General features: G+C 46.7%; 1 protein-coding gene across 1 annotated transcript in view; it reads right to left on the reverse strand.

Moving 5' to 3' along the window:
• The window catches only part of Glra1 (glycine receptor alpha 1), an 85,999-nt gene that overhangs the window by 41,190 nt on the left and 27,934 nt on the right, over positions 1-16,875 (reverse strand). Inside the window, exons 2-3 of the mRNA XM_055602860.1 lie at positions 10,605-10,732; positions 3,608-3,675 (exon numbers count right to left, since the gene is read on the reverse strand). Of these exons, the coding sequence (XP_055458835.1) occupies positions 3,608-3,675; positions 10,605-10,683 (147 nt within the window). The 5' untranslated portion in view covers positions 10,684-10,732. The remainder of the gene's footprint in view (positions 1-3,607; positions 3,676-10,604; positions 10,733-16,875) is intronic.

The following is a 16,875-nucleotide window of genomic DNA, read 5'->3' on the forward strand; positions in this document are numbered from 1 at the left end:
TCTGGTCCTCAGATTCTGCACATATTACTGGGAGTGATCTTGCCTCCCCTGGGGTGGGGGTTGCTGGGAGTCTAAATAAGATAAAGGAAGGAGAATGCTCTACTCACTATTTGGCAACAGCAGCAACTGGAGGGTTCTCAAGAACAAGCTGCTGCTCTTGCCGTCAATACGACCCCAGGCTAGCTCTGCAAACACCTCCTAAAAGGCTTGGAAGGACACGTGCATGGGGAAGTTTATTTGTAAGGACCTAAGGCAACAGTTCTCAACTTGTGGGTCATGACCTTTTTGAAGGGTCAAATGACCCTTTCACACAGGGGGTGCCTAAGACCATAGGAAAGCACAGATATTTACATCATAATTCACGACGTAGCAAAATTACAGATAACGAAACAGCCGCGAAAATGATTTTATGGTTGGCAGTCACCACAACATGAGAAACTGTATCCAAGGGTCGAAGCATTAAGAAGGCCGAGAACCGATGGTCTAAGAGATGAAGAAAGTCTGGGGAGAGGAAACTTTGGCAGAGAAATCACCTGGGCTCCCAGAACACTGTTTTGTGCTGTGTGTGACCTTGCATAAGTAGCCTTGAACTCACAGAGATGCACCTGCCTCTGTTTCCCAAGCACTGGGACCTAAAGGTGTGCGCCAATGTCTACGGGTTTACTCTAGGTCTGAAATTTTAGATTTCTTTCTAAGTCATATGCAAAGTAAATTAAGCAAATGTAGAAAATTAGGAAGGTGATGAAAAACTACCATAGTGTTCTGGAGTGAGCAGACTGGAAGGGGCTGACTCTACTCTGCTTGACAGACAGGACCTGTGCCCTGTGCGTCATCCCAAGGGAATTGCGTTGGCCACTCACTTCATTCTTCTCTGAACACTGAGATTTCCTTGGGGTCCTTCTCTGGGTTGTCCCCAGAGTCATTACCTCCTGTTTTCCCCTTAGGTGCCCTGTGCTTAGAGTGCTGTGGTTGGATTTTGCATTCCTCTATGTCTGCATGTATGTATGTATGTATGTATGTATGTATGTATACATGTATATGTGTGTTTGTGATCATGTTCTTTCCTTTCTTACAGAGCTGTCTCATTTCCATAAGCAGATTTTCCAGCCCCTAATTTGTTTAATCAATCAAGCAATCAATCAATCAATTAATATGCACATGTGGAGGCTGTAGGTTAAGCGCAGGTGTTGTTCCCCAGGTGTAAGCTACATCTTAAAAAAATAGGCAAATTAGGCTCTGACTGGGCTCAGCTGGCTGCCAGAGAGCTCCAGGGACTTGCTCTTCTCCACACTGAGATTACAAATGTATTTTAACATGCCCAGATTTTAAAGTGGACTCTGGGGACCCGTTTCAGGCCCTCATGCCATGTGGCAAACACTCTTACCAACTGAGCAGGGTTCTCCCTAGCTCAGTAGTCTTCTGAATGTAAGCCACACCTTCCTGAGCCTATCAAGACAAGATTTTTTGAAAACAACAGCAACACCCCCCCCCCCCAAAAAAAAAAAAAAAAAAAGCAAACAAACCAAAACCAAAATTCAAATGGATTTTGGTCCCTTTGCCTCAGGAAGAGTTCAGGGATTTTACAAATCTACCACGGGAGGGACAGACCCAGTGTTTGTAAATGTTGAGGACCAAGCAACAGCTGGTCAGATGAACAGTGCATCTGCTTTGGCTTATTTATTTAAGAGAATGATTGAGTTTCTGCAGCTGCATGGCTGTGTTGGCTGCTGAGGTTGGTCACTTCAGGAAACCAGACAGGACGGCCATGAACTTCCAGTACAGTCTAGGGAAGAGCAAGCGAACAGGCTGGTGCAGCCATAACTGTGACTGTGGGAACTGTGCTGGAGTAGAGACCTGACACTTCAATGTGGCCAAGGATGACCTTGAACTTAGGATCCTCCCGCCTGCATCCCCTGAGTGCTGGCATTAGAGGCATGAACTAGCACACAGTTTATGAGGCACTGGGGACCAAATCCAGGGCATCCTGCACGCTAGGGAGGCACTGTGCCAATTACATCATATCTCCAGCACCACATACCGAGTTTTCTGCTCCCACAGACAGTCATGGTGTGACTGTAGAAAACAGACAGTATTTCCTCCTATCATTTCTGAGCGTGCATATTTCAAATTGGTATCTTTGTGTTGCACTCTGTCGGACTGTTTGATTTTGCAAATTGCTGTTTAGACTGCTGACTTGAGTTTCATAAAAAAAAATAATTGAATGTGTTTTGGTTTGGGATTAGGGCAGAATGTTCAACAGTTTCTGAAACTGTCTCAACTACACATCTGCTATTTTTGACTGTATTGATGTAATGTATATTGGAGGCTCTTGGCGCTGATGATTCTGAATGAAAATATTGACCAACTCTGGAATATTCGGACAATGCTCTGTGTCCTACAGTGTCAAGTATCTGGTCAGGATTAAGTTCTTGGGGTTGGGGAATAGCGATTTCTTTGCAAGCATGAGGACCAAAGCTGGAACTCCTCAGCATTTACATTAAAAACAAAAAAACAAAAAAACACTGTGAAAGGCTGGTGTGATATACACCTTTAATCCCAACACTCGAAGGCAGAAGCAGTCAGATCTCTTTGAGTTCAAGGCCAGCCTAGACTACATAGGAAGGCCCAACAAAAGAAGTTCCAGGCCAGCCAGAGAGGCTCAAAAGACCCTGTTTTTTTAATTTATTTTATTTAATTTTAATTTTTTTAAGCTGAGCAAGGCTACAAACATTTGAACCCTAGCATTGGTCAGGCAGAGACATGAAGATGTCAGGAGTTTGCTGGCCAGGCAGCCTAACCCCAAATGGCAAGCTAGAGACCCTATCTCAAGGCAATAAATCAGAGAGGGATGAGAGAGATATTCTTAATGTGCTCGTCTGCTTTCATGATGGTGCTCACTCACACATGCACAGGCGCGCACACACACACACACACACACACACACACACACACACACACACACACATACACATGCACATAGGCACACACACACCACAACATTTTTTAAAACATGGATTCTGGGATTAATTAACCTCAGCTCTTCATGCTTGAGTGGGAAATGCTTTACTGACTGATCCACCTTCCTAATCTTGTTTAATTTTTAAATCTTTTTTATGACTTTGTTTTTGCTTTTGTTTCGAGACAAGGTCTGGATAGCCTGGAGCTCGATACGTAGACCAGGCTAGCCTCATACTCACAGAGATCCTCCTGCCTCTGCTCTCTGAGCCTAGGATTAAAGGCATGTACCACCACATACAGCCTCAACTGTGACGTTTTCATACACACAGATATAGTGGACTTTAATCATAATATCCCTTAGCACACTATAATTTTGTTATTGTAATTCTATAGGTTTGTCCTGTGATCACCTTGGTGGCAGCTTAGCCCTCTTCGGAGTTAAACCTTTATCCAAAGCATTGAGATAAAGACAGAAAAAAACAAAACAAAGCAAAGCAAAACGAAACAAAAACAGTGAGAGCCTCCAGGAGTCATAGCAAACACACCCGATTCTGTGCCTCCTTGTGGGGAAACGCAGCGTGGAGGGCAAACATTCTCAGGGCAGAGACACTACTGCAGAAACAGAGGTTTCTGCAAGGTCCGTACTCACCATGGTTGTCTCAGCGATGGATCCGAAGCTGTTGATGAAGATGTTGCAACTCACGTTCACAGGAGGACCTGCCAATCAAGAGAGAGTCCCCACTGAGTCTCAGGCTGTAGAGAAACTAACTTCAAGGACAGAGCTCCCCAGGAGAGCCAAGGAGCCCCCTGCTTGTTATCCACCCACCCCTCAGTGCCTGGGATCCTCAGCTTGCATTTAGCATCTCTGCCAGCCTAGACTCCCCAGCTCCCAGGTAAGGGGCAGGTTCACCTTACAGGAGGCCGAACCAAGCCGTACCTTCATTAACACGGGGTGATTCATCATCCTGCCATCTGGCTGAAATCCCTTCCCCAAGCCCCAACTGTGCCTTCTAATTTATGTCTGAGATATATTTATGGCTACAACATTTGGAGGCCATCTTGGGAATTGCAGGGAACAGCAAGTTCTTTGCCTTGAACTTATGAACTGAAAATGAAGGGGTGATGATGGGAATTACCAGGATTTGGTGGGGGAGAGCCTGATGGACAGTTCACCAGCCTTTGTTAAATACTGTGTGGACAAGTTTGTTTGTTTGTTTTTAATTGTTAATTTTTTTTTTTTTTTTTTTTTTAGCTCTGCTACGTCCTAGAAAGAAGGGAAGGAATGCCACTGCCTTGGCACTTGTTTCTGAAGGGGATTCCGCTTGGCTGAAACTGGGACCCTTCATTTCATACTGTGAGTGGCAGTGGTTACCAACCTCTGAGCTGCTTCAGGGAGACCATGACCGGCATGATCTCATCATATCCTCCCAACATCCCTGTGAGAAGGCTGGTTGTTACCCGAATTGTGCAGGGCAGGAAACTGAGGGTCAGAGATGCCAAGTTATTCCTCTGTGGCCTCACTGCTAGAGAATGGTGGAGCCAGGGTTCCAGCTCAAATTTGTCTGATTCTTAATGGCTGTACCATAGGAAACAGCTTGAGAGGGAGGCAGAAGCAGGGTTGTACAATCAGGGGAAGAATCACTGTGGTGTGTGTGTGTGTGTGTGTGTGTGTGTGTGTGTGTGTGTGCACATGTGCCTCTGCCTGCTTTGTCTTGTTCCTTGGGTCCCACCCATCTTGTTTTTTGAGACAGGGTTCCTCACTGTATTAGTCCCTTTTCTGTTGCTTTGATGACATACCATGATCAAAAGCAACTTTTGGGTGAAAGGCCTTATTTTAGGCTTATGATTAGAGATGGATAAGAGTCGGTCATGGTAGAGGGACATGGCATCAGGGGGCAAATATGGCAGGAGCAGGAAGACAAGAGATCACATCTTTAACCTCAAGCATGAAGCAGAGAGAGAGAGAGAGACAGAGACATGAACAGACAGACAGACACACACAGAACTGGAAGTAGGGCGGGGCCATACACTCTCAAAGACAGCCCCCAGTAAATACTTCCTCCAACAAGGCTCAACTTCCTACAGCTCCTGAAACAGCTCCATCAACTACATCAAACTTATTGGGCACATTTCTCATTCAAACCACCATGCTAGGCTAGGCTAGCCGGGCAGAAAGCTCCAAGGATCACCTGTCTGTACCTCCTAACACTAGAATTATATGATTTTTTTTTTTAACTTGGGTGCTTGGGATTGAACTCAGGGCCTTATACTTGTAAGGCTGGTACTTTACCAATTGAGCTATCTGCCCAGCTTTCCCCACCCCATTTATGAGACTGGTCTTGTCCTGTAGCCCAGGTCAATATGGAACTCACTATAGTGATCCTCTGCCTTCTGAGGCTGGGATTTTCAGGAGTGTGCCATCCTGTCTGGAAGAATCTAGAAGACAACACTGAGTTTTCATAGAAGCAAGCATGAAACAGCTAGAGAGGGGCGTAAGACCATGATCAAGAAGGGTCAAAGGAGCAGAAGCCAGATGAGAAAGGGTCTGAAGACTAAGACCGGAGGACTTCAGAGAGGAGCTGACCTTGATCTGACCTTGAAGGTGCTTAGGACTTGGATGGCCTTCAGGGCCCATCTCTTGTTGACCCCAAGAGTTGCTTAGCCAGGAAGAATATAATCGTCACCACTTCTCAAAGGAGCACAGGGGCTTTTAGTCACTCATCTGGACTCATGAGGTAGAAGGCAGTAGAGCCAGGACTGGAAAGAAGAGGGCGGATAGCTTTATGTCCTCTGGTACCTAATCCATGTCCATCTTCAGAAGATAGCCCACAGCTTTTGCACACAAATTTAGCTAGATTCCCTTTCTCTTGGAATGCTTAATGGATAGGAGGAATCCAGGTTTCCCTTCGAGGCAGTGAGTGTCTAACTCTGGGGTACACATACAATCCCAGCCTCACCTACTAATGGGGCGCAGGGCAGCCTATTCCATTTTCTGAATCTCAATTCCCAAAGCAGTTTGGAGGGAAGGCTGGATATTAATTATTATGTCATCATCATAATGTCATCATCATCATCATCATCATCATCATCATCATCATCATCATCATCCTTTTTTGGAAGCAAATTTATTCAAGGCTGGTCTAGAGGAATATTAAGAAAATCTCCATCTCAAATATCTATTTTCAAGGCCTCAGGGAGCGACAAGACCTTTTATGGACACAAGAGGTTCCAGTAAGACAGAGGGTGGGAAATCCCAGGGAAGGTATTTCTCATTAGAAGGTCCCTCCTCCTCCTTTTATTTCTTCTCCTCCTTTCCTTGGTCACCCAGTACTGAGGATGGACCTAGCCCATGCTAGGCAAGACTTCTATCATTGTACTCCCTACTCCCCAACTTTCCTTTTCAGATGAACCAATTTGTAAGGAGAAGGAAAGGGTCTGTGTGTTTGTGGCCTCCAGAGAATATCACGTGTTAGGGATGAACAGTGACAGGATAAGGGAAGGGTGGTAAAAGGAAAGAAATGGTTAGGGCACCATCTGAGTGGAGGCAGAAGCTGGCGAGAGAACCGTCTTAGCTCTGATGTTTGGTATCCTATCAGGGAAGCTAGCCTAGCCTAGAATATGGGCTAGTAGGACTGGGGTCCTTTCCATCACCTCACTGAATGCTTTCCAGACTTGTGTGGCTGAGGCCATCTGAAGAACGTCTATCGTAGACCCAGTGAGGTGTGGTGGTTCATGCCCATGTAATCTTTAGTGCCCAAGAGGCTGATACGGAAAGGCCAGAAGTCTGAGGTCAGCATGGGCTCCAGAATGAGACTGCTGCTGTCTCAAAAAGCCAAAACTAAAACCAAACCAAAACAGAGAAAAAAAAATTTGTAGAGGCCCCGGCTCAGCCCTTAGCGGTGAATCGTACTTAGCACAAGGTCTGTTGTTAAACAAGCCACCTGGGTGATCCGAACGCACAGCTAGTTTTGGGGGTTGCTGGGAAGGATCACACCCCCTCGTTGGGACTCAGCATCTTCATCACTGGGTAAATGCTGCCTATTGTTTGTCCGTGCTGGCTGACAATTGCTGCTTTGGGAGGGTTCCCCAAGCAGAGGCTTACGTCCCTCACTCATTCAGCCCCAGATCCGTTTTTTTTTTTCTTTAGCCTCCTATCTTTTAAATGCCCCAAAGAGTCACCGCTCATGCCTTGAGGTGATGCGCACAGGGCTGCGTGCACTCGGCACTGTGACTCCCATGTAAATGAGATGCTGATGTATGAGTTTGAGAGGGCACCAGCCACGAAGACCCCGTGGGGAGGTGAGGTTCACAGACAGAAAGCCGAAATTAAATTATCTTGAGAAAATTACAATCTGGTTGCCGTTGGTTGCGGGGTAATGTATATATTTCATTAAATATTAAAGTTTAATTTTGCTTTTGTGTATGTGTTTGCATTGGGCTATGCCCCTGATCCTGGAAGCCACTGCAACACACAAAGCCTTGGCCGAGGCAAGTCCTCAGAGCTGGGAGGGGCTGGTCCTTCTCCTTGCCTCTCTCTTTGGATGCTGAGACAGAGGCTCAAGCCCAGGAAGGGATCTCTCAGGGGTGGGGTGGGTGGAGGTATAGGCTAGATAAGCAGTTTTAGTGCTGTTTACTTCCACATCACAGTGTGAACTGACTGGGCTCTGCAGACCAAGGTGCTTGTAGCTCTTGGCCACCTCAGACTTCAGGATGGCCAGAAGCGGGTTGCTCCTGTTCCAAACAGTTGTGTGTGTGTGCTTTTGAAGTCTGGGCTGCATGGTCATTTTAGGAACGCTGGGGCTTTCCTAGGCTTTGGGGAGTCTTATTTGGGTCTGAAGCGGGAAAAGGAGAGGAGATCAGATACAGTAATGCTTTAATCTCAAGGGAGGGAGCAAAGCCCTTCTCCTAGCTCCTGGTTGGGAACTTCATCCACGATGCTCCTTGCTTCTAGCCAGGGATAGACGGGAGAGCCAGCGTGGAGTAGGAAGTCCAAGAGATTATCTAATCTTGTAGATTCAAGACTCAAGAGTTCTGAGTAAGATTTTTCAGAGGGGCATGGAGGTGCAGGCTGTAATCTCAGCACTCAGGAGGCTGAGAAAGGAGAGTCTTGAGTTTGAGGTCAGCTTGGGCTACGAAGCTTATTGAGGGCCTTCTGTAGGAAGTATGTTGGGATGTACAAAGAATAGCCCTTGAACCTTGAAGGTAATATATAGTCTTTATATATATATATATATATTTATATATTATTTATGCAAATATATAAATATATATTTATTTATTTAGTCTTTATATATAAATATATATTTAGTTTTTTTATATACATATATTTAGTCTTTATAAATGTATATATATAAAGATTCAATAAAAAGAAAAGGCCTGGATCTTGGACTAAATGAAGGAGAGAAGTAAGACCAGGATTGGGTGGAGTTCTGAGAGAGTCCACCAGAGGGCGTGGTGGACCGACCTCTTAAAACTTCTAGCTAGGGGCAATCGGTATAGCCTCGTGGCTGAAGTCCATACCCTCCTATGCTAGAATGGATTTGGTTTAGCCAATGGTGTTCTCAAGAGATGTTATTTAGTGTCTGTCTTAAGAGATTTCACATAGGACCTCAGACTTAAGTCCTGTCTTGGAGGACCTGACTAACCACACAGTTTTCACTCCTTCCTGGCAGCCATGAACAGGAGGAATTAAGGAGGAGTGGACCTTGCAAGACGCTTGAGTTTTCTATAATTAATTAATTATTTAGAGAAAGAGAGGAGAGAAATGGGAAGGCAGAGCTTGGCTGTCTCTGACTGTTGCTCTAAACCTTATCTTTGACACAGGGTCTCTCATAGAACCCAGATCTCATCACTGGCTCGCCAGAGATCTGCCTTTCTCTGTATTCCCAGTGTTAGTGTCATAGACCTGTGGTCATGCCTGGCTTTTACACTGGTGTCAGAGACCTGAACTGCAGGTACTTTTAACTCACTGAACGAGCCCTCTAGCCACCATATCTCTGCTCTTGCCACATATCTGCCTGGCACCCCTCCAGCCAACTGTACTGCAGACTTCCCTGTCCCTAGGAGAACCAAGATGTGCTGACTAGTCTTAGGTCAACTTGACACAAGCTAGAGATGTTTGGTCACCTCAGCTGAGAAAATGCCCCCAACCGGATGGGCCTGTGGTGCATTTTTCTAATTAGCCATTGATGTAGGAGGGCTCAGCCTACGAAGGGTGAGACCACCCTTTGGAAGGTAGTCCTGAGGTGTATGAGAAAGCAGACTGAGCAAGCCAGTGAGCGGCATCCCTCCACATCCTCTGCATCAGTTTCTGCCTCCAGGTGCCTTCCTGGAGCTCCTGCCCTACTGGGCTGATGTGGAAGCACAAACTGAAACAAATCCCTTTCTCCCCAAGTGGGTTTTCGGTTATGAAATCAACAGAAACCCCAAGAAACCAGGCTTTGCTATAATGATGGAAGAGTACAATCCCCTGGGCAGCTTCCAGATCTCTTTCTGTCTGCAGAGACTTTTGAACAAAGCAGTCAGAGAAAGGGGTATGAGGAAAGGGATGAGGGGCCATTTAGAGGCAATATAAGCAGATATTAGATAACTGTTTCCAGCTGTCATGTCCATCTTTGACCATTATCAGCTGTCACATCCATTTTCCTCTTGCACTTGAGCCTCAGGAGGGACAAGGAGAAACTCCTGGAACCAAGAATTGATCCTGTGGCTGTTGCTTCTTGGGATAAGATTTGTGTGGGGTGCTGTGTGGAAGATCTGGGTGCACAGGGTCCCAAGAGGTCCTTAAGGCCATGTCTGTGGGCTGCAAGTAGTTAAGACACAGCGTTCAAAGGCATCAGGGAACAGAGAGCCCTGATCTCCTCTTGTCTGGTACTAAGGTCCCAATGGGACCATGAATGCAGAGGACGTGGACCAGCATTTGTGATTTGGCGGTGATGGACTTGGAACGCATTTTGTGTAAATTTACACGACTCAGGAATCAGGAATTTCTTGTAGGGTTCAGTTTTGGGTCTTCTTGGACTATTGGCTCATCTGACCACAGGGGGTCACATTCCCACAGGGCATCTACTGGCTGGGGGCAAGGGGAGCCATCTTCATTCACAGGAACTGGTGGCTCTTTTTATACACTGCAGTCTCATTTACAAGAGGAACTTGCAGAATTGTTTGTTGGTTTGCGGGAGCTCCCTGCAGGTGGGTTTGAATACAAGGCTCCTTCCAGAACAAACAAAAGTGGTGCTTCTTGGGCCAAGGCCAAGGTAGAGCTACTCCTCACTGGCATCTCCTCAGGACTCTGTACATGCAGCCAAGGCTACACTGCAGAAATGTGAAAACCAAGGCCCAGACAAAGGGAGGGCCTTGTCCTAGCTCACAGAGGTCACTTGTGCTTGAGCCAAAACTTGACCTCCATTTCTTGTTTTACCGTGTGTGACATTAGACATATCAAACTAGACCTTAATTCATTTACTGACTCCTGGAAACTAGAAGTACTATGAGCTGAGTTCTCTGAGGCTCTCTCCGGATTTGTTGGCAAAAGAGATTGCATCGATTAGCAATGTCTGCCTTGGATGAGGATGGAAGTGGGGTTCACAGCATACGTGAATCATGGGAGAGTGTTTCCTATGACTCTGAAAGGAAAACTTTCTCACCTTTAAAGTTGGGCCTGATCCTGGCGTCGTATCCAGAAGTCCTCCCCATGAGCTTATCCAGGAAGTCTGAAGGTGACATGGGCTTGGGTGCAGAGCGCGCAGCTTCGGCCTCCTTGGAAGCAGCAAGGCTAGGGAGAGAGAGAGAGAGAGAGAGAGAGAGAGAGAGAGAGAGAGAGAGAAAGATAAGAACAAGGTTGATTGATGGTGGATCTTCTCCATGCTCTGATCAGACCCCAGCCTTGCTCAGCCATACAAGACCCTTGGAGTGCTATGTGCTTGAGCTGGGTCTTTAATGAGGAAGGCACAGGCCGCACTCTTTAATCAGCCCAGTGGAAGCCAGCCTGGGGCCTGGCAGACAGCCAGTGTCTGACTGAGGCTGAGAAGTCTCCAACTCCTCACGGTGTCTGAGATCATGAGTCATCACAGTGGCTGCTGGGGCTCCTTGAGAGAGGAGGCTGAGGGGTCGGGCCTGGGTCTCCCTTGAGAAGAAGACTGGAGGATCAGTCTGGTTGACTCAGCTCTGCCTTGGGTGCCTGCCCTCTCACAGGTGTGCGGGACATTTAAGAGTCTCAGAGATAACATAGCCTTTTCCTTTCATGGTCTCAGGATCAGCTATTGTAAAAATAAGCAAAGAGGTAAATAAAAGTTGCTGAAGTCAAATGCATTTGGAAATACAAATCCCCCCACCCCCGACCTTTATCAGGCTTACACACTTAAGCACAGGGGTGCTTATACTACAAAATGAGCATTTTAGAGATCTACCATTAGACCCTGGAGGTGGTACACGCCAGTAACCTCAGCATTCCAGATGCCGAGGCAGGAGGATTGCCATGAGTTTGAAGCTATCCTGTGCCACACAGCAAACATCCTCTCTCACAAAAAACAAAACAAAACAAAACAAAACAAAACTCCCCAAACCTCCCAAAACTTGAAAAACCCAAAAAACAAAGAAAAAACGAGGTGAGTTTTTTTGAGAAGTCCGCCTCCACGCTTGTGGGTATGTCTTTCTTTCTGTGTAGTTCTTTTTCTCTTTACCCCATGCTTCACGTCTGTACCAAAATAGCTATGGTAAATCACATTGCTGCTTAAAAGCAATGGGGAGGGGGATGGGAAAAGTTGAGGCAGGGTAGAGGAAGGGTGTCACCCAGGTTCCAGAGTTAGTTGGTACCTTACCCTTTAGTACCAGTTGTTGGGAGTCTGGAAACCAAGTGTCTGGGGGATGTTCTGAGGTATTCCCATCGGGGCCCTCTTCCCTAACAAAGTAGGCTAGGAATGTCTGAGCAGAGTCCCAAAGGGGCCCCCATTTCACAGAGGCCCAGTTGGAAGCGCAGGGGCTGAGGAGTAATCACTTGGTTTACTTTGGGTCCCTACGAGGCCTGGGTTCTACAGCTGCGCTGAGCAGATGGGGGATTCCACGTGCTGCCCTGGCAGAGCCTTGTGGGTCTTCAAAGATGGATGAGACACAGAGGTAGGGTGGGGTGTGCGTGTGTGTATATATGTGAGTGTGTGTGTGCCCACACACATGTGTGATAGCTCTGTGTGTTTGTGTGTATGTATGACAGTCATGTATGTGTGTGTGAGTCCTGTGTGTGTGTGTGTGTGTGTGTGTGTGTGTGTGTGAGATAGCATTGTGTCTCCCAAGGATTCATTCCAAACTTGCCTTGTTTCTTGCTTGCATTTTTCTTGAGCCTTTGTTTGCAATGCACGCTGGACAGGCATTCCACCTCATGCCTTACCCTCCCCTGGGTCCTTCGGGGTGGCATCCCTGCTAACTGACTAGTCATGCCGCAAGAGATGACACCCAGCCTGGCACCTCATCAGGCACATCTCCTTCCCTTCATATCTTGCTGGGGCCCAAGTTTACCCCCCAAGCTCCAGGCTATCACATCCTTCCCAGGTCTACCAATATCTCTGCTTCCTGTTTCCTGTGTTCCCATCATCCTCTCTCACTCACCATGTCCTGTTAAGCCATGGGTCAGCTGTGATACATCTATTTGTGGGGTTGTGCTTTCTGTCTCAGCCTCCTGAGTGGCAGGACCCCAGGTGCACGTAGCTACACTGACTTTAAATTTTTTAAATTATTCTTGATTTCTATCTTTCTATGTTTACTTATTTATTTGTGTGTGTGTGCTCCTGTGTGCACATGCATGGTGAATCATTTTTTTTTTTCCTTTCTGACCACCATGTGGGTCCTGGCGATCAAACTCAGGCTATAAGTCTTAATGGCAAGTGCCTTTACCTAGTGAGCCATCTTGTCAAGCCCAGCATCTGTTTTTGGGGCTTGTTATAGCTGGTTATATCCAAGGGTAGGGGATCCTGCGATTTTCTTTTATTTATTCCTTGTTTGTTCTCCAATCCTCCAGGTGTCTACCCTGATGTCTCAAACTTAATTGGTGCTCAGCAGTTGTGTGGTGACTGAATGATGATGGAAACATCTGTTAATTAATCAAATATCCCAGCTAATAGGAAGTGTTCGTAAATATTGGTACATGGGTTAACAATTTAAAAATAATTACACTATTATACACAGTATGAAAACACAGACACAGTCTGGTGTTTCTTAGGCCATTTGCAAGGTATGCTGGGATTTTTCTGAGCATCCTTTCTCAGGCTCTGGGCATGCCCTATTCCAGGTCTCAAAGGGCTGTAGTGGATGGATGAGGGACAAGCAGGCCTTCATCATTGTTTGAGTGTGTGGCTGGGGGTGCAGCTGGAGCCCTGTGATGGGATGTGATCTGCATGTGCTGATGGTAGTGTCATATGGAGGGTGTATGACAGCTAAGTGCAGATAATGTCACTGAGCTTGGTGTGTGCAGACATGGGGCTACCTGGATCTGTGACAGATGAGGCCGTTTGTAGTGGGTTGCAGTGAGTGGAGGGGTGGGTTAATGTAGACAACGCTTGATGCATGTTACACACATTTGTTTTCCTATACATTGTGATGTATAATGTAGTAATGGCTCCCAGTGGTTCTGTCAATGTCATCCCAGTAGCAAGAGGCAAGAACTGAGGGAGAGCCATGAAGGAACACTGCTTACTGGCTTGCTTCCCATGGCTTGCTCAGTTTACTTTCTTATACACTCCAGGACCACCTGCCCAGGGGTGGCACTGTCCACTGTGGGATGGGCTCTCCGATATTAGTCATGAATATAAGAAAATGTCCCACAGGCTTGCCTACAGGCCAACTTGCGGTAGGCAATGCCTCAGTTGTGATTTTTCTCTTATTGGGTGATTCTGGGTTGTGTCAAGTTGACAACGAAACCCAACCAGGATAGGGACCACCTCAGCCAGGACAATGACAGCTACACGGAAAGGGGAAAGCTTAGTGTGCTGGTGCCCGTGGTGCTCGCCAGTGACCATGGCCTGAGCTTGTCATCACCAACAATGGAAGATGGGGTGTTGGAAGCATGGCAGATGCTTCAGACTTATGGATGACCTTTTTTGAGAGGATGAGAGCGGCTGAGAGAAAACTGATTCAATAACGATCCAAGTGGACCCCTCTACAATCTCAGGACTTGGGAGTCTGAAGCAGGGGCATTGTTATAAGTCTGAGTCCATCTTGGGGTACATAGTGATATCCTGAATGGAAGAAAAAGAGCGGAGATCCAATGTCCTCTACTGGCCTCCGTGGACACACATAACATGCACACACATACACATAAAAGAAATCTTAGAAATCTCTCTTCTCCCAAAACAAAACAAAAAGACACAAACAAACCAACAAATCTTAAATTTACCATTATTGTGTGTGCTCAACAACAACCCCAAATTGCCAAGGCTTCCTAATATTTCCTCAGAAACGAAGGCTCCGTCTTGATGCCAAAGTGGCCATTTCCCTGCACCTGATAATCTTCATTCATTTTTGCCTCTGTTTGTACAGTACAATTTGCACAGGATTATTTTAAGGCTTTCTCCCATCTTTAGTGGATCTGTGCTCTGGGCATCTGTGGACAGGAAACACACTGCTTTTGGTGTCACTGCCTCTGGGGACTTTAGGTACTTACTTAGAGTCTGTGACCTACTGGACCCAGAAGCTGAAATTGAGGCACCTTACCACATACAAGTATTAGAAAGTGAGGCAAATTATTTCATTTTTTTAGGTTATGCTTATACATGTATGTCTGTGTGTGGGTTTGTGCATGTGTGAGTGCAGGTACCCATGGAATCCAGAAGAGGGTGCCGGATACCCGAGAGCAGGGCTCATAGGCATTTGTCTAACATGGAAGCCCGGAACTAGGGTCCTCTTTGAGAGCAGCAAGTGCTCTTAACTGCTTGAACCATTGCTCTAGCCACCCAGATAAATTTGGTGAATACTGATTGACAGAAGGGGAAAGGTCCTCTGTCCCACAGATTCTAAGATGCATTTTTGAACAGGACATGGGGAATCTGTCATCTTCTCCTCAGGGGGTGTGTCCCATTGGACACACCTCAGTTATGGCTCCCAATGGTAGATACCATGTGCATCCGTTTGGTTCATTGTTGTCAGCTTGACACAAAGTAGAGTCAGCTGAGAAACAGACTCTCAGCTGAAGAATTTTCTCCCTTAGATTGGCCTGTAGGCATCTGTGGGGTGTTTTCTTGATTAATGATTGATGTGGGAGGGCTCAGCCTATTGTGGGTAGTGCCATCCATGGGCAGGTGGTCCTGGGTTGTGTAGGAATACAAGCTGAGAAAGCCAGGGGGAGCAAGACAGAAATTAGTGTTCCTCTATAGCCTCAGCTCTGATTCTTGCCTTCAGGGTTCTGCCCTAAGGTCCTCCCTTGGCTTCCCTTCCTGACGGGCTGCAATCTGTAAGCCAAATAAGCAGTTTCTTTCTTCAAATTAATTTTGCATTTACAGCAGCAACAGAAAGAAAACTAGGACACCATGGACAGGCTTGGGCACAGTGTTCAACGGCAAGGCGGGATAATGGAAGGATGTGGGAATGTGGGGCCTTGGGCGAGTTACTCCTGCTCCTGGTTTTCAAGTCCCTGTGGTCTGAAATGGAGTGGCTTGGCATAACTAGAGAGGGGTCTGAAGCCTGGAAGCATCACCTTACAAGTGTACAGTGTCATGCAGCCGGTCCCGGGGCAGAAGCTGGTCCCTCTCCTTTGGGAGTTGTACAAGCAACTGTTCTGGTTCTTTCCCATCTAGTATCAAGATGTCTGCCTGGTGAGTCATTTCTCAAGATTTTTTTTTTTTTCTGGAATAAAGGCCAAACTGATGTCCAGAGTCTGGTTCTCCAGGTACAGGGAATAAGAAGTATGGATTCTAGCCAGTTAGGGCTGGCTAGGACATGGTAACTTCCACTGCACCATGCCACCAAGCCACCAAGAACCACTCTTGGTGAGCAAAGGGAGAGGGTCCTCACAGTGCTCCATGCATCCCATCTCCATAGCTCACAGACAGCAGAGAAGAAAGTCTAAAGGTAAGGCAAGAAAAGTGATATGGGGTAGGGGTAGTGCAGGAGAGAAATCTAGAGGCCCCAGATAGCCGAGAGAGGAATTCTGGGAAGTGGAGCGGGAAAGGGAAGCAGGAAGAGTGCAAAGAAGAGAAGAGCCCAATCGGAAGCATTTGAGGGTGATTAATGGCTGCAATCAAGGGACTGGTGAATGTAGAGGTTAGACACTCAATTCAGTTGTGGGAGTGGGGGCAGGCGAGAGCGCTTGCTGCTAGAATGACATTTGTGCTCAGTCTCCTAGGCAGGGTTGTTGGTTGGTGGGTGGCTGGGGAGGGGGGTTGGTTACTGTTTGTTAGTAGTCATGCTCAAAGAAGAAACAAAAGAAATTAGATTCAGGTATCTCCCTCTCCTTCTTGTCCCTTTCCCTCTCTTTCTCCCTCCCCTCCCCTCCCCTCTCTCCACTCTATCTGTCTCTCCTGTCTAGTGATAGGGCAGGGACAAGAACCCACTAGGTAGCCAAGACCAACTACCACAGTGCACACCTTCAATCCCAGTACTTGGGAAGCAGAGTCAGGTGGCTGTTAGTTAGAAGCCAGCCTGGTTTAGCTTCTAGTTTATTAATAAATACCCACTGTAGCCACCAGGTGTGTGCTTGTGGGCTGTGAAAATGAGAATGTCACTGCCAACCAGGATAGTTTCCCATATGAATGTCTCCTTTAGTGCCTGGCATGAAGCAATGACCTATTGTCATCAAATGGAAAAGTCTTTTTATTCTGTTTTCTTTCTTTCTCTCCCTCCATCACTCCCTCCCTCTCTCTGCCTCTCTTTTCCCTTCCTTCCTTCCTCCTTCCTTCCTTCCTTCCTTCCTTCCTTCCTTCCTTCCTTCCTTCC

This window comes from Psammomys obesus, unplaced genomic scaffold, assembly GCF_907164565.1.
Source record: "Psammomys obesus unplaced genomic scaffold, mPsaObe1.curated_primary_1811, whole genome shotgun sequence".
NCBI lineage: Eukaryota > Metazoa > Chordata > Mammalia > Rodentia > Muridae > Psammomys > Psammomys obesus.